Raw genomic sequence first — 22554 nt, forward strand, 5'->3', positions numbered from 1 at the left:
GATATTTAATTTTGTTAAACGCTTTTTCTGCATCTATTGAGATGAACATGTGTTTTTTTTTCATTCTGTTAAAGTGATAAATCACATCGATTTGCTTTGTTGGACTACCCTTGTAGCACAGGGATAAATCCCATTTGGTCATGGTGTATCTTTTTAAGGTGCTGTTGAATTCAGTTTGCTAGAATTTTATTAAGGATTTTTGCATCTGTGTTCATTAGGGATATTAGCCAAAATCTTTTTTGTCTTATGTTTCTGTCTTGCTTTGGTATCAGAGTGTTGCTGGCTTCATAAATGGATTTAAAAGTATTCCCTTTTCTTTCTTATTTTGGAAGAATTTAAGAAGGATTGGTGTTACTGTAATTCTTCTTTGAGTATTTGGTAGAATTCATCTGTGAAGCCATCTGTTCCTGGGCTTTTCTTTGTTGGGAGGTTTTTAATGATTGATTCAGTCACCCTCCTTATTTATTATTGGTATGTTCAAGCTATTTCATCTTTCTTTATGGTAGGTTATATGTTTCTAGGAATTTTAGGTTATCCAATTTGTTACCACATAATTGTTCATAATAGTCTCCTATGATCCGTTTTATTTCTGAGGCATCCATTATAATGTTTCCTTTTCATTTATGATTTTATTTATTTCAGTCTTTTTTTCTTAGTCTAGCTAAGGGTTTGTTGACTTTGTTTACTCTAAAAAAACAACTCTTAGTTTTGTTGATTTCTTTTTCTGTTTTTTTAAATTCATTATTTGATTTATTTCTGTTTTAGTCTTTAGATTATTACATTCCTTCTGATTTTGGTTTTAGTTTGTTCTTTTTCTAGTTCTTTGAGATGTAAAGTTTTAGGTTATTTTATATATATATATATACACACACATATATATACATATAGGTATATATATATGTAGTTTTCAGGTTGGCATTTATCACTGTAAAATTTCCTGTCAGTCAGTACTGCTTTTGGTGCCTCCCATAAGTTTTGATATATCATGTTATTGTTGTCATTTGTCTCAAGATATTAATAAAATTCCTCCTTTTTTGACATTATGATTATTCAAGAGTATGTTATTTACTTTCCATGTATTTGTGAATTTTATACTGTTTTCTTACTGTTATTGATTTTCTTTTCTTACTGTTATTGACTGCTAGTTTCATTCTGCTGTGGTCAGAAAAGATATTTGGAATGATTCGAGTTTTGTAAATGAGTTAAGACTTTTTTTTGTGATCTAATGTGATTTATCCTAGAGAATGTTCCATGTGCTTTTTTTTTTTAATTAAAGTTTATTGGGGTGACAATTGTTAGTAAAATTATATAGATTTCAGGTGTACAATTCTGTAATACATCATCTATATATCACATTGCGTGTTCATCAGCCAGAGTCAGTTCTCCTTCCATTACCATATACTGGATCCCCATTACCCTCATCTACCACTCCCTCCCCCCTTACCCTCTGGCAACCACTAAACTATTGTCTGTTTCTATGAGATTTTGAGAAGGATGTTGCGTGGAAAGTTCTACATGTGAACTTTCTGCAGTTCATATATACAAAGTGTGATCAAATAATATGGTGAATGTTTAAATAACAAAAAAATTATTACAGTAAAAGACACATTGCCGTTAATGCCCCTCAAACTATTCTCCCTAGTTTTGAGCACGTTTATCTCATCATTCTTGCCACTTTCTGAAGCAGTTCTGGAAGTCCTCTTTTGTGAGTATCTTTAGTTGCCCTGTCGTGGCTGCCTCTATCCCTGAATCGATTCAAAATGTTTACCTTTCATGGTCATTTTGACTTTGGGGAAGAGCCAGAAGTCACATGGTGCCAGATCCAGTGAATAAGATGGATGAAGACACATCGTAATGTTTTTATTTGACAGAAATTGCCATAGTAGAAGCGATGTGTGACTCGGAGCATTGTCACGATGGAGGATGAAACTGTTTGCCCATTTCACATTAACACATTGTTCGTGATCCATGATTAATGGCACTTTTAAAACACACCTTCTCTCAACTGTAGCTCGCACTGACTGACTGCACCAAACAAGATGAAACTTCCCGACACTGTTACTAAGCTATGATCCTGCCTTTCCATTGGATGACACTGCAGCAGCATTCACCATAGTCTTTGATCACAACAGAGTCACGTCACACATTGCTTCTGGTACGGCAATTTCTGTCATATGAAAACATTTGTGTGTCCTCATCCATCTTACTAACCAGATCTGGCACTGTGCGACTTCTGGTTCTTTTCCAAAGTCAAAATGACCATAAAAGGTTTTGAATCCGTTCAGGATGTTGAGTCAGCCATGACAGCACAACTAAAGACACTCATGAAAGAGGACTTCCCGAACTGCTTCAGAAAGTGGCGAGAATGATGGGATAAGTGTGTTTGAACACAGGGGGAGTGTTTTGAGGGGGATTAATGGTAATGTGTCTTTTACTGTCATAAATTATTTTTTATTTAAACATTCACTGTAGTTTTTGATCACACTGCATAGAATTTTCCACCCAATATTTTTCTGCTGTGGGGTGGAAAGTTCTATATATGTGTGTTAAGTCCATTTGATGTATAGTGATGTTCATGTCAGCTGTTTCTGTATTGATTTTCTGATTGGATATTCTGTCCATTATTGAAAGTGAGGTATTTAATTGTCCTACTTTATTGTATTTCTGTCCATTTCTCCCTTCAGATCTGTTGATACTTACTTTATATATATTGAGGTACTGTGATATTGGGTGCATATATACTTATAATTGTTATATCTTCCTGTTGAATTGACTCTTCAACATTATATAATGACCTTTGTCTCTATAGACAGTTTTTGACTTAAAGTCTGTTTTGTCTAATATAAGTATAGCCACTCCTGCTTTCTTTTGGTTATTATTTGGCGTATCTTTTTTATCCTTTTACTTTTAGCCTGTTTTTTTAAATCTAAAGTGAGGCTATTGTAGACAGTATATCACTGGATCTTGTTTTTTTAATCCATTCAGCCACTCTGTGCCTTTTGATTGGATAGTTTAATCCATTTACCTTTAAAGTAATTATTGATAAGTGAGGAATTGTTTTCATTTTATTTATTGTTTTGTCTGCTTTGCAGTTGTTTTATACATCTTGTACGCTCTTCTGTTATTTAATGTTTTTTGTAGTGATTTTCTTTGATTTTAAATCTTTATCTTTTGTATATCTGTTGTAGGTTTTTATCTTTATGGTTATCTCAAGTCTTGCATAAAATATCTTATAACCATCTATTTTAAGTTGGTAACAACTTAACTTCAATTGCATATAAAAGTGCTACACTTTTACTGCCCCCCCACCCCCCACTGTATGTTCTTCTAGCCAGAGTTTGTTTCTTTTTATATTGTGTATCCATTAACAAAATTTTGTCTTTTATCTTTCTTATTAGGGTTAAAAGTAATTTATGCATTACCATTACAGTCTTACATTTTTTGGTATTTGTCTACTATATATACCTTTATGCTTTCATATGCTTTTGCATTGCTGTTTGGCATGTGTTCATTTCAATTTTAAGAACTTCCTTAAGTATTTCTTATAAGGCAAATCAAGTTGTGACTGACTTCCTCAGTTTTTATTTGTCTGCGAAAGACTTTATCACTCGTTCACCTTTTAAATAGTAGTTTTGCTGGATGTAGTATTCTTGATTGGCAGTATTTTCTTTTAAGTACTTTAAATATATCATCCTACTCTCTTCTGGCCTGCAGGATTTCTGCTGAGAAATCCAGATAATCTTATGGGAGTTCCTTCATATGTGATATGTTGCTGTTCTCTGCAAACTGTCAAAATTCTCTCTTTGTCCTAAACTTTTGACAATTTGATTATAATATGTCTCAGTGTATTCTTGTTTTGGGGTCCTTTGAGCCTCATAAATCTGGATGTGCATTTCCTTCCCAAAATTTGGGAAGTTTTCAGCCATTATGTCTTTAAATTAGCTTTCTGACTCTTTCTCTTGATTTTTTTTGTAGTAGTCCATAAATCTCACAGGTTTTCTTCACCCTCTTTTGTTCTTTTTTATTCTCTGAATGAATAATTTCAAATGATCTGTCTTTGAATTTGTTTTTTTCTTCCATTTGATGGAGTGCTCTGTTGAAGCTCTCTTTTGCATTTTCATTTCATTCATTATATTCTTCAGCTCTAGAATTTCTTTGTGTTTTTTTAATGATTTCTATCTCTATTGATCTCTCATTTTATTAATGTTTTGTTTTCCTGATGCCTTTGAGTTTTCTGTGTTCTCTTATAGTTTACTGAGTTCTTTAAAACAATTATTTTGAATTATTTGTCAAGTAGTTCATATATCTTCTTTTCTTTGGGGTCATTTATTGGAATTTTATAAAGTTGCTTTGTTGGTGTCTTGTTTTCTTGCTTTTTCCTTGTTCCAAGTTCCTTGTACTCTTGTTTTGGTGTTTGTGCAATTGAAGTAGTGATCTCTTCCAGGGTTTTAACACTAGCTCCAATGGATATAGACTTTCACCTACTGGTGGGTGCCAGGGTGCTGGCTGGGTTGGGTGTGTGGCAGTACCAGGTATGGTGCTGAGTCTGGCAGCTCTGGATCAGTGGGGGGAGCAGTGGTGCTTCTGGCTCCAAGGAGGGGCATAGTGGCATGGGCTCAAGGCATCTTCATCAACTGGGGTCAACGTAGGCCTTGTCCTTGGCAATGAAGTCTGCTGGTGTCCATAGTAATGGTAAGGTCTGCTGGAGTCCTCAGTGATGAAAGCTGTTGGTGTCTTCCAGCTCTCCTTTTCCCTTATTGGGAAGGAGTTGACTGAGGTCATTCCTTTTGGCGCTGAGCTGCCTGAGCCTATAAGATGGGATGACACAGGTAAAATACTTCCTACATTTTTCTATTTGGCCATCCTTGTGTTTTGTGCTATACTGTGTTACTGCAGCTTCTTAATTATACTCCAGAGCTCTTCCAGAGCTGTTTTCATTTGTAGGTAGTAGTTAAATCGTGTGTGTGTGTGTGTGTGTGTGTGTGTGTGTGTGTGTGTGTATTTGTGTGTGTAGAAGGGCTGGGAACTCCTAGTCTGCCATCTTGCTATCACTCCCAAGAATTCTTTGTATTTCTTGGAAATAAGCCCTCACTGTCTGTGTTCCGAACTTCAAATAGTTTCTTTAGTTTGTCATTTGTGTTTTGATTTTGTTTGTTTTGTGTTTTTGTTTAATTTTTGCCATGAATTATTTATTTATTTTTTATGGCTTTTGGACTTTGTCGTGGTTAGAAAGGCTTTCACCCCTCCAAAGTTATAAAGGGATTTGCCCATGTTTTCTTTTTTTACTTCGTATCTACTAAAATTTCACATTATATCTTTGATCATTTGAAGTTTATTTTTGTAACAGAACATGAGATATGGATCTAAGTGTGTATTTTTCTAGATTATTATCCAGTTGTCTTTACACTGTTTAGATTCTCCTTGTTTGAGATGTTAGGCAATTTTTATTTTGGATTTCTTTTGTTACTTTGATGTAACAAAATGAATAAAAATTAAGTACAACAAAATGTCAATGAGTTCCAAGAAGAATGTTTCCAGTAAAAATAAGAGAATGGATTCCATGCCTCAGATTGGATGAATAAGAGGCTGAAAGGTATTAGTGATAAAGTAAAGAATCCTTGTATCTTTCTCAGTAAAAAAAAAAGTTGAAAGTGATTAAAAACTCCAGAGAAAATGGATGACTGTATAAATAAAGAATAAAGCAATTAACATTGGGGATGGTTTTGAGCAGTTAATAGAATATTAAAAGAGAGAAGGTATGTAGGTCCTGACCCTTGTAAAATCATCCTTGATGTAGCACATTGGACCAATAGAGAAGGATAGGTAGTATTAGCACCCTGGTGGGCTCTGTATTAAACAATATTTATATTGATTGTAATGATGTAAACACTGTGGCTCCATTTTTTATAATTGACCTATAAATAAAAGCATGGAAGACTTAATTATGGTTACAGAACAAAATGTAAATGTTACCTTGTTGATGAAAAAGTAAAGGTGTGGTAAGATGAAGTTGAAATATGATATACGGAAATATTCATTAAAGTTGATAGAGATTTAAGAAATAGAGATTTAAGTCACCTATTTAAAATTTATATAGTTATAGTTTAGTGATTCTTATCATACTTCAGATATTCAGTTTATAGTAGTCCCACTAGGTGAACTTTTTCCTTATGACTTATGGAAATTAAAAAAATTGTTCTTGTAATAGAGCAAACAGAAATTACCATTATAGCTATTGTAAAAGACTTCCTGATTGTTTTCTTACAGTGTCTTAAACTAGGCATAACTTAGCTCGTTTTGCATAATTTCTTAAAAATGTTACATCTTTTTCTACTAAAATACCAACAAAGAAATATGTCAATTTTGTTATAAGTGCTTTGTTTTTTTAGCATTTCTTCTTAAATTGTTTTCGCTTGATGTCATTCATGCATATTTAATTATCTGGATAATGTAGTGAGTAATTTCAAAGTAAAAGAAATTCTTCTTGCACAGGCTGACCTTCTGTGTAAGTGCTGTAAGTATTTGTTTTGCCTTGTTCAATCTGTGACATAATACAGGTGATGTATAGGATACCTCATGGTCTGCTGAACATGACACATGAAAATCTAGAGCAATGAAGATTCTTGTGATGTTTTCCCTCCAAGTTAAAGAAGCTTAAGGGAAGTTCCTGTTTAATTATGGATCTGATATATAAATCCACTAAGCAAAGGAAGTTCACGGCCTCTTAACCATCATGTAGCAACCTCCCTGTCTCCTTTACTTAGGAAGTTACTGATTTCTCTTCCTTTTTTCTTTTCATAATGTCATACCCTATGCTAACCGTAGGTACCAGAAATAAGAAATTAGATAGTATCTTTTCTTAAAGAGCAAGAAATTAGATAGTATCTTTTCTTAAAGAGCTCATAGCCAAGGGATTCTACTTACTAAGTTCCAAAACAAAACAAAACCACTACACACCAAAAGTTGAATTATTGTTGCTTTACTGGATTCTTTGAATGTATTCTGTTTCTATTTATGATCATGGTACCATATTACTTGATTTCAAAGGGATTGGTTTAGAGCCGGGCCACCTGCCTGCATCTAAGTTACCTGACAAATTAAACTTTGTTTATGTAAACAGTATGCCTAGAGGGCTAAATAGAGACTTTGCTGATTGTTTTGTAGATTTTAAGTAAATTGTTTCTGCCTATTATGACTTATTACATGATCCTCTGGTGAGACACTGTGTCTTCCTGAGCCTCGGCTTTCTTTTAGGTAAAATGAGGAAATTGAAAAACATCAGCATTTTCCAAACAAGACCATTTTGTGAAGCAATAACATATCTACATTCTCTACTCTGGATATCAGGAGTAAGGAAGTTTGGGAGAGGTCTTCATTTACTCTCCCATAAAGAAGAGCATAGATATAAGCTGGTCAAAACTGAATGGGAATAATGGGATAGATGACCCTCTAATGTTTTCAACTCTAAAGTTCTATGACATCGTGTTATTTCATTAAATTTTAAACTTACTGAATTTATAAATTAAGATACTAATTCCTCTTACAGAATTGAAGGCATATTTAATATATAATATTTTGGTTCTACTATTGAAGCCTAATTTTATGAGGCCCTACCTAACCACAGTAACAAAAGGAACTAAATTCCTGCAACTTTAAGTGTGTACATTTATTCATAAGGAATTCTTAGACGTTTGGGTAATTTTGTTGTTTCTAAAATCATAAAATTACAGACACATTGGAAACATAATACAAAGAACTTACTTTTCCTGAATGATTTAAGAGTAATATGACAATCTGATAGATGCCCTATCACCCCAAATACTGTAGTATTTCTTTCTTGCAATCAAGGACATGCTCCTACAAAACCATAACACAACCATCAGAATTAGGAAGTTAACATTAATACATAACTGTAATCTAATTTTCACACCCCATTGTCGTTTCACCAGTTGTCCTAATAAGGTTGTTCATAACAAAAAGATCCAGCTTAGACTCTTATGTTGCATTTAGTTGTTATATTTCTTGAATCTCTTTCAGTCTGGAAAAGTTCCTGTGTCTTTTCATGATTTTTAATACTTTGATACTCTTGAAGATTACAGACCAGTTATTTTGTATACTGTCCCTCAATTTCTGTATGATGTTTCCTCGTGATTAGACAATGTATCTTCGACAGGAATATTAGAAAAATATGCCTTGTTCCTATAAGTGAACCCAATCAGATAGTTTATGATTTCAGTTTGTTTCATTATTGGTGATGTTCATTTTTACAATTTTATTAGCTGACAAGTTTCTCTAATGGAAAGTTACTCTTTTCCCCTTTGTAATCAGAATATTTTATAGAGAGGTATTTTGAAATTATGTGTATATTCTGTTTCTCACCAAACTTTTAATATACGTATTTATTTATAGACACATAGTTTTTTATTGATACTCTATAGGCTCATAGTTTCTTATTTTATTCAATGGATTAAAATTTATGACTATCATTATTCTGATGCTCAAATCATCTTTTGTTTGGCTGGTGGGAGTCTATTCAAGCTGATTTCTGAGTGTTTTGGATATGTTTTCATCATTCTTTTAGCATTTTCCTGCTTTCAGATAATCAAAATGTGCTAGGATCACCTTGTATTTTACCTGACCTTGTCCTGGAACAAATCATTTCTCCATGTTGTCCTGGTTCTTTTTAGTGGAAAATGGTATGTAGAACCAAGATTACTCTTGGGGTGTCACTGTGCTCAGACCCTCTCAATGATCAAAGCTAAGGAATCTATGCAGGTACTTATATACCTGCATATATAAATGTATAAACACATTTATAATTATGTTTATTTCTCTATCAGTCATGTATATTGAAAACCATGAATTCATATTACCTCCAATTCCAATCCAAAACCACAAGGTTAATTTTAGTTTATTTCCCTTTTGTGTTTATATGTTTCTATCCTCTTACAGTGAGAAATACTACTTTCTTTATCCTTAATACATTTACTTACTTGATAAATTCCCCTGTATGTGAGCAGTCCACTGTTCTGTTGCACCGTCCCTCTTAATGTGGGTGCCCTCTTCTCTCTGCTTGGACTCTGACACCTTGAGCTGAGGTTTTGAGGGTCACTCTCCTCACCCTACTCAGCTTCTGACTCCCCACAGTAGATTGCCCTCCACCTCATGGGGACATCGTCTTTTGCCCCTTCAGTGCCGATACCCTGTCTGGAATGCTACCGCCACTACTCCTTCTCCTTTTCCGCATGGACACCTACCTTGTTCTACCCCACCTAGTGGATTAGGACTGAATTGTTCAGAAAGGGGAATGGGTTAAATGTTTTTAACATAGTACTTTGAGGGACTTTATTCCCAAGTAGCATAAATCTAATTAATGGGAAAATAAGGTTTGCTTTAAAGAAATGTACTTTACAGTCAACTTGCCATAAAATTTTCCATTAAGAGAGGGAGAACTGTAATAAGAAAACACTTGTACTTTATCTTTGAAATTGCCTTCTGTAGTTAATATGTTAATTAGTGTCAGTATAGTTTTATTTCTGTGTTAGGAAGGTGCTTATATATTATATTATGAACCAATTTTGTGATTTTTGGAATAAAAAAATCATTATATACAGCATCCATAAAAAGATTTCATGTCAGTCAAATTACGTTATGTTCAGATTCAACTTATCTGTCCTAAGAATGCAGATACATGGTAGTTTTTGAAGTTGGGCAGTACTCTAGAGGTGTTGATAAAGTATAGTTGTGAATCATGATTCAGAAAGAATTAAATACAGAGGTACTAATGTCTGAAAGAATTGGGTAAATTTGCTCTAGATATGTTAGTTTTCTCTTTGGCTAACAGTAGCTGTATTACTGAGAGTTCTCCAGTGAAATAGGTGTATACCAACAGGAGATGTACGGCTATATATGTATATGAAGATATTTATTATGTGGAATTGGCTGATACAAGTAGGAGGCAGAGAAATGCCATGATCTGCCATCTGCAAATTGGGGGCTCTGGAAAGCCGGTGATATAATTCCAGTCTGAGTCTGAAAGCCTGAGAACCAGGGGAATCAATGGTATAAATCCCTGTCCAAGGGCAGGAGAAGATCAGTGTCCCAGCTCAATCAGGCAGTTAGTAAACAGGATGAATACATCCTTTCTCAGCCTTTTGTTCTATTCAGGTTCTCACTCAACAGATTGGATGAGGCCCACCCACAATGGGGAACATAATCTACTTTATTGAGTTTACTGTTTCAATGCTAATCTCATCCAGAAATACCCTCATAGGCACACCCAGAAATAATGTTTACTCTGGACACTTTCTGGCCCTGTCAAGTTGACAAAAAAATTAACCATCACAGTAGCAGATAATAAATTCAGGATTAGAGTGAAAGTCTTCTGAATTTTGTCTTTTTTTCTTCTTCTTATTTTTCAAGTTGACCTCTACCCTTTTACTTTTCTTTTGTCTGTATGCCTTAAAGAAATACTCTGATCTCATCCAGTCTCATGTCTTTAAAATCGGATCAACATGCAGAGGACTTCCAAATGTTCATCTTTAGCCCCAAACCGGGCCTGGATTGACCATTGGATGTTGAAAAGACATCTCAATCTTGACCTGTTCAAAACCAAGTTCCTAAAATCTCCCTCTCCTGAAAACTAACTTCTTTGTCTTTTCTTCCCTCATTAATTATAACTCCCTTTTTTCTGTGGTACATTTTTTCAGTTTTCCTTTCACAGTATATCCAGATTCAGACCATTCTTACTCCATGCATTACTAACATCCTAGTCGACTTTCATCATTCTCTTTCGTTGGGAGTATTGCAGTAGTTAATAGTAGTGTCCCTGCTTCCACCTCTGTTCTTTGTTAGCACTGACATAACAGAGTGATCCTTTAAAAGAGTAAGTCAGGGTTGGAACTCTTTAGTGGCTTCCTGTCTCATTCAGTGTAAAAACCTAAATCTGTGTTATGCATTGAAAGACCTACAGTGATTTGGCCCTCCCACTTCCCCTACTCCTGCTCTTCTCTGAATTCATCTTTTGCTTTTCTTCCCCTTGCTTACTCCCTTACAGCTACAATGGCTTCCTTGCCGTTCTTGAAACATACCAGACATTTTCCCACCTTAGGGCCTTTGCTCTTGTTGGAATACTCTTCCTCACTTCTATCAAGTCTTTACTCAAAAGTTGCCCTCTCACAAAGGACTTTCTCAGCCATCCTATGTCATTCCTTTCCCTGACTTATTAGTTTTCTTTAACACTTGCGAGGTGTGATTGAAAAATATGGTGAATGTTTAAATAAAATGTAAAAGACACATTGCCATTAATCCCTCTCAAAATACTCCCCCTCACTTCGAACACACTTATCCCATCATTCTTGCTACTTTCTGAAGCAGTTCTGGAAGTCCTCTTTCGTGAGTGTCTTTACTTCATCCTCCATCATGACAATGCTCCATGTCATACATCGCTTCTGGTATGGCGATTTCAAAATAAAGTGTGTCTTCATCCACCTTATTCACCGGATCTGGCACAGTGTGACTTTGGCTCTTCCCCAAAGTCAAAATGACCATGCAAGGAAAACGTTTTGAATCGATTCAGGACATTGAGGCAGCCACAACAGCACAACTAAAGAACGATAAGTGTGTTTGAAGTGAGGGGTAGTATTTTGAGGGGGATTAATGGCAGTGTGTCTTTTACTGTAATAATTTTTTTTTAATTTAAACACTATTTTTTGATCATACCTTGTATCAATATCTAATAGACAATGCATTTTATTTATATTGCTTATTATCTACATTCTCCAGAATTTAAGCTGGACAGAATTTTTTTTGTCCAATATTATACTCCCAGTGTCTACATTAATGGTTTACTTATAGTAAGCATTCAATTTTTGTTGAAGAAATTAATCATATATAATCCATTCCACCAAAATGAAATAAAATTATCAGCTTATTCAAGGCAGTGTACTAAAAACATCTGTTTCATAGGAACTGTGAAGTGACTGTGGTATTTTTGTTTAAAATTTCAAAAGTATAAGCAGGGTTTAAGAAAATGAGCCTTCATACATGGCTGGTTGGACTTTAACTTGGTCAGCTACTCTGGAGGACTATATAAAAATTGTTAAGTCTATAAAAATGAATAAATCTTAGGAATTCTGCTTCTTGGAATTTGTCCTGCTACAATGAATAACTACAGAGCTCTCAGCACAAGCATGTTTATTGCAGAATAGTTTCATAAAACTGAAAACTGGATAAACCTACAAAAATTATAGTGGTTTGGTAAACTGTGGTATAAACAGTGGAATACTATGTAGCCATTAAAAAGTTATGTTGTAGATTAATTTGTCATAGAAAGGCGTTTGTTACATATTAGGTAAAAATAGGGTACAAAATAGTACATATATTATTATTCCTCTCCCCACTGGCTTTCTTTTAAAGTATAAATGCATAGAAAAATAATCTGTTAGTACCAAAATATTAATGATTATTTCTGGGTTGTGAGATGATTTGTTTAAAACAACTTTTTTCCCTGTCCCTAACTTGTTTCATTAAAATTTTCTTCGATGAAGAGCTAATAGTAAGTAGCAAACTCTACTAAGCTGCTCTTGCTGTCCCTCTTGCTTTATTTTTCTTTGTAGTACTTGTCACACTCTAACTTCTGTACTTTTTACTTATATTTTATTGTCTGTCTACCACTACCCCTACTGGACATAAAGATTCCTAAGGAGAGGAACTTTGTTTTGTTCACTGCTGTATCCCAGGATCCTAGGAAAGTGGCTGGCATATACTATTAGGTGCTCCATAAATATGTGTTAAATAAATAAATGAATGTATTGTTTTTGTTATAAGGAAAAAAGTTATAAAATTTTGGAAAAAAATGCATAAAAAATAAAGCCCACATTTATAGCATACAATTTTAACATTAGGAGGAATTTGTAACAGATAATTAAAGAATTTTAATGCGGTTTTCCCCTTATGTTTTCAAGGTTTCTAAATATTCTTTACAGAAGAAAGTTAGTGAAATGGTAAGGAAATTACAAAATGCACCCATCCACAGATTAATACATAATGTGCATAGTATTTTTGTCAATATGAATGTGACATTTGTATTAAAAACAAACAGTTGAAATTGGATACTCATATCCTCTTGAAAGGACTGAATTATAATTTCAAATATAGCTTAAATGAATTTATTTCTAGATTAAGTAGTGTTTACATATTATAAAATAAATTTAACACAGTTCCCAAATTATTGTTAGAGGTCTTATATTGAAATCAAACAATACAGAAATAAGAACAACAAAACTTCTTAATGATATCTTTTCTAGGTATTTATGCAAACATGAAGTTATTAATTATAGCCTGCAAAATTAAAATAATATGAAGTAGCATTTGAATACAGCACTTGGGATATGGAACCCATCCTTTATTCAACAAGTGTTTGTTGTGCTTTCCTCTTCTATAGTATATTAAAAATTAATATTTGCATTTTTATAGCATAACATTTTATGGAATATTTACTTTGCTATTCTCGTTTTATCTTTATTTGATTCAAAAAATTAATTTATTTGACTCAAAAAGGATTTTTTTTTTGTAATTTTGATTAGCAAAATTCTCCCATTTCCACTTAAATCTTCAGAGGGCTTCATGGGTGGGTTTACTTTTCTTTGGAGCAGACAGTAAGGCAAGTAAAATTAATTTTTTAGTAAGGTTTATATATTATATACTTGAGAAGTAAGAAATGAGAAATCATTCTTATGACATTAAATACAAAAATATAAGGTAATTATTTTCTTGAAATTGTTTTGGTGTGTTAGAAAATAAAAGAGCCACAGAAAGATTGTTAAGCTTGGTTGAATAAAAGATGTGAAAATTTTGTCATTGTTCAACTGGAAAGAATAAAGATAATATTGTCAGACTGTTTTAAACTATGATTTTAATTAAGAAACTGAAAAACTAGATTCTGGTTTAGGTTTAAGTACCATGACATTTGTACTGAAAGTCATCTTCAACGCTACAGTGGTTTTACACAAAATACAGTGAAATTGAATAATGTGCCCTCTGACCTGGGAGATGAGGCTACAAGTTAAAGATCAAAGGCAACATAAAATGTGTTTTATTTTATTTCACTTTAAAATTTCATCAAGCAGATATTTATAATCTTAAAAAAAGCATGGAAACTTGCAGTATACTTATGGTATTTTTTGGTCACTTCGGAGCATTTTGTTAATATGAATTACAGCCTCTTAAGAACCTACTAAAATGATATTTGAATTATAGTTATATATTTTTTGACAGTTCAAAGTATTAAATCACTTTACATTAAAATAATTTTATATATTGAGATGTACATTTAATATTTTATGCTCTTTCTTAGAGAATGTTATATATATTTTAGATAATTGATCTTAAAGTTAAAAGTAATGTTTTCTCTAAAGATTCTTATATTCTTCTTTTTACATTATTTTTATATAATTCAGATAACCTTTTCTTTATTTAAAGTGGTATATAGTATGCAGTAATTCAGTTAATCTTATTCAAATCAGTACATTATTCTTTACATTATTTGTCTCTGGGCAAGACAGGAAGCAAGATGGCCACTTGTGTCAAGACAGGATTTTGGGGAGCAATTGATAAAGTTAAGTGTCCTAAAGGAAATAATTTTAAAAATAGTATTAAGGAACTTTTAAAGAAGTTCATGATCTTCAGTAGGCAAACCCTGAACTACTAGTAAGTTTCTGTCTTTTGCGAATTCAATAAGCTCATCTTTGTGTAGACGTAGTGATAGGTTTCTAGATAAAGGAACACAGTTATGAATCTACAGATTCATCTCTCTCTAAAAGTACCCATACCTTCTCTTGAGCAAATGATCACAGAGATCCTTAACAGTAAAAAAAATGGAATATAACATGATAAAAACAAACTACTATAAAACATCAAATTAACTGTCCTTGTGATCTGGTCACTGTTGAAAATCTTCCCTGTGTGTTCCCATGACTACTATGTTGTGTAACTGAGCAGCTTAATGAATGAAGTAAAAACTTACCCAACCATCTTTTAGTTATATTTTATTTCTGTTTTTGTATAACACTTTCCTCTAAAGAAAAGACTTACAAGATTCATTTTTCTTTATTAAATTAAAACGAAGCTTCAGTATTGAAAGTTTTCACATAATTTGGAATTACTACATATTTTTTTTAACTAGAATAGTTTTAAACTGAAGACTTGTCTGGAAATAATCATGATTATAAATATTAGGTGTATCTATACACACAAAGTATGTGTAACTTTAGATTTTTTTAAAGTAATGTATATCTTATATTTGTGACTAAGAAGGTAAAAGTATCTTAAAGATACCATAGGTTTTTAAAAAGTGAGTTTTAGAACCCCATTGATTTATTTTGGGTTCGTATTGAAGAAATGGAAAGGTAAATTGCAAAAATGAAGAACGTATGATGTTTATTTTGGGGTTTTTATCTTTTCCTCTAAAATTTACTTACAATGGATTATTTTAAGGGAAATTAATTTTATCTCCAAAGGTTTTTAAATTAGTCTCCATACCCATAGAAATAAGAAAAGGGGGAAATGGGCAGCTATGCCATTAATTAGTAAATGTAGTTTTGTGTAAATATTGTTTTCAAATGATTCCTATTTTAAATGTCTTGAGGCTTTTAAGTAACACACACACACACACACACACACACACACACACCCTATTCATTAATTATGCATGTGCTATGTTTTCTTTTGCTAATCTTGATTTTCATAGGTTAAGTTTGTTTAAAACGAGGGGCACATATTTGGAAAGCAATGAATCCTGACACCATTTTCTTTGTGGACAGAGTCTTTTGCATTTAGTCGTAAAATCATGTAAAAGAAAAAATAATGAATTCACAGAGGTGAAAAGAACACAACTGTATGTACTTAGCTACTTCTTAGTCATCTCAGCAAAATAATCTTTATTTATTATGGTATAGTATGATTCCAAAATTTTAATAACACCTTCAATTTATTTGTATTATTCTTTAAAATGTTCTTAGGTTACTCAGGCAGGTGTTACTAATCTACTTTTTGTTGTTGCTTCCCAAAGAATTTAAGCTATTTGCTGACAGTCATGCAGTTAATGGCAAACTTGACAAAACTAAATCAGGGCAGTCAACGAGATTCATATATGAGCAGTCCCATATGGGCCTAAAGAGCTAGTGAGCTATATAAGGTGCCCATGTGATTTGAAAGTCTTTATAGTATTTATCATGGCCATTGAATAGGCCAATGTATTTGATAATCAGAATTATATCATGCAAACAAATGAAACTGCATTTTAATTGAATTCAACTTTGGCCTCGAGAAAAGGATGTTGTAATAGAATATATCAGAAATTGCTCTAATGTGTATAGAACTGTATGTTTGTATGTAGAGAATACCTATGAAATCACTTGATCTTTGCTGCATTTTTAGTTACCAGGATTGTTAACTTTTGCAGGCACTGACAACCTATTTTATTCACTACTTTTTAACTGAAAGGTTAAGGAAACCTGTATTAATATTTAGGGCACAATATTCTTTTTTTAAATTAAAATTTATTGGGATGACAATGGTTAGTAAAATTACGTAGGTTTGAAGTGTACAATTCTGTGATACATCATCTATACATCACATTTGTGTTCACCACCCAGAGTCAGTTCTCCTTCCATCACCATATGCAGTAGTACCTCGGTTTTTGAATGTCTCTATTGACGAACATTCGGTTTATGAACGCCGTAAACCCGGAAGTAAATGCTTCGGTTGTCAAATATGCTTTGGAAGTCAAACATGTCACGTGGCTTCCGCTGAGTGCAAGATCCTGAGGCCTAGTTGTTGGCTGTTTTCGAATGTTTCAGAACTCGAATGGTCTTCCAGAATGGATTACATTCGAAAACCGAGGTACCAATGTGTTTGATCCCCTTTACCTTTTTCTATCCCCCCTCCCCTCTTACCCTCTAGTGACCACTGAACTATTGTCTATGTCTAGTATGAGTTTTTATTTCTTTGTCTTGTTCCTTTGTTGCTTTCAGTTTTATATCCCACATATCAGTGAAGTCATATGGCTCTCAATTTTTTCTGTCTGACTTATTTTGCTTAGTGTAATAATCTCAAGATCCTTCCATGTTTTTGCAAATGGCATTATTTCATCTTTTCTTATTACAGAGTAGTCTTCCATTGTGTATACATACCACATCTTCTTTATCCAATCATCTATCGAAGGACACTGGTTGTTTCCATGTCTTGGCCACCATAAATAAAGCAGGGCACAATATTCTTATGAAGGCTATCTAAAAATTGATTTGAATTGTAAAATTCCTTGAATTGAAAAAATACCTTTAGACCAGTTTTCAGTGAAATCACATGAGGTTTCTACACATCTTCTGAAAGTGAATAGAATTCTCTAGATTAGAGAATTAAGTTATTTTAGAGGATTGGAATATAGCTCATTATTGTTCATTGTTTAGTTATGGATAATAGTGACTTCACAGGTAGACTTAAGATCTCGGGGTAAGTACACTTGTCAACTTGTTTGCATTGATAACTGCTACACGATCTATTTTTTTAAAATTAGTTTCAGTTATTACACGATTAATTCAAATGACTAAGTAGTGAATTTGAAAAGCCCTTAGAGGTGCATGAGAAACTTTCAACTGATCTGTTGTAATCAGTACCAATGATGATATCACTGCTTAAAATCATTAAAAAGTATCCTTGAAAAGGTTAAAATTGAGGTGACATCATAAAAATGGCGGCGTGAGAAATTGAGGTGACATCATAAAAATGGCGGCATGAGGTGAGCCTCTTGAAATCTCCCCTGGAATTTGCAACAAATTGAACAACTATAACTCCACAAAGGACTCCCTGCGCAGCAGACAGGCAAGACTAATAGGTGCACTACTGAAATCATCTAAAGGTGGGCAAATTGTATGAACGGGGGAGGCGGTAAGGGAGAAATGAGACAGCGCTGCGCAGGCACAGGACGCAGACCTAGCTCAGTGCTCCGAGCTCGCTGCATTCCGGAACTACCAAAGCTATGGGGGAGGGAAAATCTCGGACTGCTAGGGCTCTGGTTATGGCCCACAGGACTGAGGGGACATCATATAACACAGCTGAACCCAACGCTCACGGCAGAGACTTCGGAGAAAAGACTGAGGGAAGAAGGCTGAAAACGGTGGTTTAAGCCCTCACTGCTGAGCAGAGAATGGAAGCCTTAGGCACAGCCTAGCCATCCCTCCCTATCCTCCCAGAGCTTGCCCTGCATCCACTTGCCCAGTGCTAGAAGTGGAACAATAGCAGTGTCAGATCAAAAGAATAGAATATTTGCAGTTCTGAGGACTATGGTCTGCAGACACGGACTTGCAACCCAACTAGTTCCTGCAAAGGGGAGGGAGCCGTGGAAGCAGGACTGGCTATGGTGGTGGTTGTCGCCATTGCTCTGGGCCACTTCTCACAACCTACCCTGCCCCTGTCTCCATCTATCTGGGCAAATCCCTGGAGTAAACAGAGCTGCTGAAACACACAGGCTCTGAATCTGGTGCAGGAAGAGCTTTGGAACTTCAGAAGCTCTCCACATCCCCCAATTGAGGCGGCACCCTATGACCCTGGCGAGCTGTTAACAGAGGAGAAGTCTGTCTTCCAGAGAATCCCCCCATTGTGTGAGAAGCTGGAATAGTGCAGAGAAAATATAACACTACAGTGTGAGAGAGAATAAAAGGCTGCAGTCAGAGAGAAAATAAAGCATTCTACCAACACCTACTGGAAAACAAAAGAAAGACCTCTTTCTATCAAAGTAGAACCCACTCCTGTAGATGTCAAGGAAGAGAAATAGTAAGTCATTAATTGCCATGAATAACCAAGATAACAAGACAGCTCAGGAAAAAAATGAAAAGTCTCCAGAAAACTCAAAGACATGGAAATATGTGACTTAAATGACAGAGAATTAAAGATTGCAGTTCTTAAAAAACCCAACGAGATGCAAGAAAACATAGACAGGAAGTTTAATGAACTCAGAAACACAATCAAAGAACAAAATGAGCATTTTACCAAAGAGATTGAAATTTTAAAAAAGAACCAAATAGAATTTCTGGAGATTAAAAACTAAATAAAAGAAATGAAGTATGAAATAGCCAGCTTAGGTAATAGAGTTGACTAGATGGAGGAAAGAATCAGTGACATAGAAGATAGAAATCTGGAAATGACCTGGATGGAAGCAGAAAGAGACTTGAGACTTAAAAGAAATGAAAGGACTCTACAAGAACTTTCTGACTCCATCAGAAAGAGCAACATAAGAATAATGGGCATGCCAGAAGGAGAAGAAAGAGAGAAGGGAACAGAGAGTATATTCAAACAAATAGTCGACGAGAACTTCCCAAACTTGTGGAAAGAATTGGATCCTCGTATCCAAGAAACAAATAGACCATCTAATTACCTCAACCCCAACATGCTTTCTCCAAGGCATATTGTGTTGAAGCTGTCAAAAATTAACGACAAAGAAAGAATCCTCAAGGCAGTCAGGGAAAAGAAGACAGAACCTACAAAGGAAAGTCCATTAGATTATCATTAGATTTTTCAGCAGAAACTTTACAAGCCAGGAGGGAGTGGAATCAAATATTCAAACTATTGAAAGAGAGAAATTAGGAGCCAAGAATAATAATACTTTAGATGTGAAGGAGGAATAAAGACCTTTCTAGACATACAGAAGCTGAGGGAATTTTCTAACACACGACCTGCACTACAAGAAATACTGAAGGAGGCTGGCTATTTGACCAGCATAAATAGGGATAATTTGTGACAACCAAAACATAAAAGGGGAGAGAGTAAGTGCCTGAACCGGAATATAGGAATGGAGTAAGTAAGCGTGCTGAAGAAAATAGAATATTCTAAATATGAAACTTTCTTTTACATAAACTTAATGGTGGCCACTCAAAAAAAAATCCAGAACTGAAATATATAACATAATAAAAGAAGAAACAGAGGAAAAAAATCATAGAATGCTACCATATAGAAATAATAGACAACAAAAAGGCAAAGAAACAATGGAGACACAGTCTTACCAGAAAATCAAAGATAGAATGATAGGAAATCCTCACATATTCACCCTAAATGTAAGTGGACTGAACTCACCAATAAAAAGGCACACAGAAGCAGATTGGATCAAAAAAACTAAACCCAACCATATGCTGCCTCCAAGAAACACATCTCAGCTACAAGGACAAACATAGCCTCAAAGTGAAAGGGTGGAAATTGATACTCCACGCAAATGGTATCCAGAGAAACTCAGGTGTAGTCATATTGATATCAGATGAAACAGACTTCAGGATAAAAAAAGGTAATAAGAGACAAAGATGGACATTTCATAATGATAAAGTGGACTATACAACAAGAAGACATAACAGTCATCAATATTTATGCCCCCAGTCAGGGAGCACCGAAATATACCAAGCAACTACTAACAGAACTAATGCACAGTTATAGTAGGGGACCTAAATACATCATTGACAGCTATGGATAGGTCATCCAAACAGAAAATAAAGAAAGAAATAGCAGCCCTAAATGACACATTAGATGAAATGGACATAATTGACATTTATAGAGCACTTCATCCTAGAACATCAGATTATACATTTTTTTTCTAGTGTACATGGAACATTCTCAAGGATAGACCATATATTGGGACATATTGGGACATAAGAAGATTGAAATCATACCAAACATATTCTCTGATCACAAGGCTTTGAAATTGGATATCAACTGCAAAAAGGAAGCAGGAAAAACCACAATATGTGGAGATTAAACAACACACTTTCAAGGAATGACCGGGTCAAAGAAGAAATAAGAAGAGAGATCAAAAGATACATAAAAAAAAAATGAGAATGAAAATACATCCTAACAAAATTTTTGGGATGCAGCAAAAGCAGTGTAAGAGGAAAATTTATATAATTACAGGCCTATCTCATGAAATAAGAAAAATCCCAGATAAATAACCTCACGTTACACCTTAAAGAGCTAGAAAAAGAAGAACAAATGAAACCCAAGGTCAGCAGAAGAAAGGAAATAATAAAAATCAGAGCAGAACTAAATGAAATAGAGAACAAAAAGACAATAGAAAAAATTAATGTGACAAAGAGTTCATTCTTTGAAAAGATTAATAAAATTGACAGTTCTTTGGCTAGACTCACTAAGATAAAAAGAGAAATAAACAAAATGAGAAATGAGAGAAGGGAAGTTATCATGGATGCCACAGAAATGTAAAGGATCATCCAAGCATACTATGAAGGACTATATGCCACCAAATTCAATAACCTAGAAGACATAAACAAGTTCTTAGAAACATATAGCCTTCTTAGGCTGAATCACGAAGAATTGGAGACTCTAAATAGACAGATCACCAGTAAGGAAATTGAATCAGTTATCTGAAACCTTCCCAAAAGCAAAAGTCCAGGACCATATGGCTTCACTATTGAATTGTACCAAACCTTCTAAGAGGATCTAATACCTGTCCTACTCAAACTCTTCCAAATAATTGAAGAAGAGACAATACTCCCTAACTCATTTTATGAGGCCAACATTATCCTGATACCAAAACCTGGTAAGGATAACACAATAAAAGAAAACTACAGACCAGTATCTCTGATGAATACAGATGCAAAAATCCTAAACAAAATTCTAGCAAATCGAATGTAAGAATGCATTAAAAAGATTATTCATCACGACCAAGTGGGGTTCATCCCAGGGGCACAAGGATGGTTCAACATATGCAAATCCATCAGTGTGATACACCACATAAACAAAATAAAGGACAAAAATCATATGATTATATCCATTGATGCAGAAAAAGCATTTGACAAGATACAACATCCATTTATGATTAAAACACTTAATAAAAATAGGTATAGAAGGAAAATACCTGAACATAATAAAGGCCATATATGACAAACCCTCAGCTAATGGCATAATTAACAGTGAAGAACTAAAGTCCTTTGCTTTATGTTCAGGAACTTGACAGGGCTGTCCACTATCACCTCTGGCGAGTGTTGAAAGTCCTCGCCAGAGCAATCAGGCAAGAGAAATAAGTAAAAGGCATCCAAATTGGGAATGATGAAGTTAAATTGATATTCTTTGCAGATGACATCATGCTATATATAGAAAACCCTAAAGACTCCACCAAAAAGCTATTAGAAACAATAACAAATACAGTAAAGTTGCCGGCTACAAAATGAATGTACAAAAGTCCCTTGCATTCCTATGAAATCTCAGAAAAAGAAATAAAAAAATTCCTTTTGCAATTGCAACAAAAAGAATAAAATACCTAGAAACAAAGTTAACCCAGGATGTGAAAGACCTATGTGTTGAAAACTATAAGATATTTTTAAAAGAAATTGAAGAAGACACAAAGAAATGGAAAGACATTCTGTCCTCATGGATTGGAAGAATCAAAATAGTTAAAATGGCCATATTACCCAAAGCAATATACAGATTTAATGCAATCCCCATCAAAATCCCAATGGCATTTTTTAAAGAAATAGAACAAAAAATCATCAGATTTGTATG

General features: G+C 34.1%; 1 protein-coding gene across 2 annotated transcripts in view; it reads left to right on the forward strand.

Moving 5' to 3' along the window:
- CCDC73 (coiled-coil domain containing 73) overlaps positions 1–22554 on the forward strand; it is a 115784-nt gene that overhangs the window by 51101 nt on the left and 42129 nt on the right. Inside the window, exon 7 of one of the 2 annotated variants that reach the window (XM_033120419.1) lies at positions 12966–13004. The exons of the other annotated variant lie outside the window; for it this stretch is intronic. Coding sequence (XP_032976310.1) covers positions 12966–13004 — 39 coding nt within the window. The remainder of the gene's footprint in view (positions 1–12965; positions 13005–22554) is intronic. 2 annotated transcript variants of the gene reach the window in all.

This window comes from Rhinolophus ferrumequinum, chromosome 11 (assembly GCF_004115265.2).
Source record: "Rhinolophus ferrumequinum isolate MPI-CBG mRhiFer1 chromosome 11, mRhiFer1_v1.p, whole genome shotgun sequence".
NCBI classification, from domain to species: domain Eukaryota; kingdom Metazoa; phylum Chordata; class Mammalia; order Chiroptera; family Rhinolophidae; genus Rhinolophus; species Rhinolophus ferrumequinum.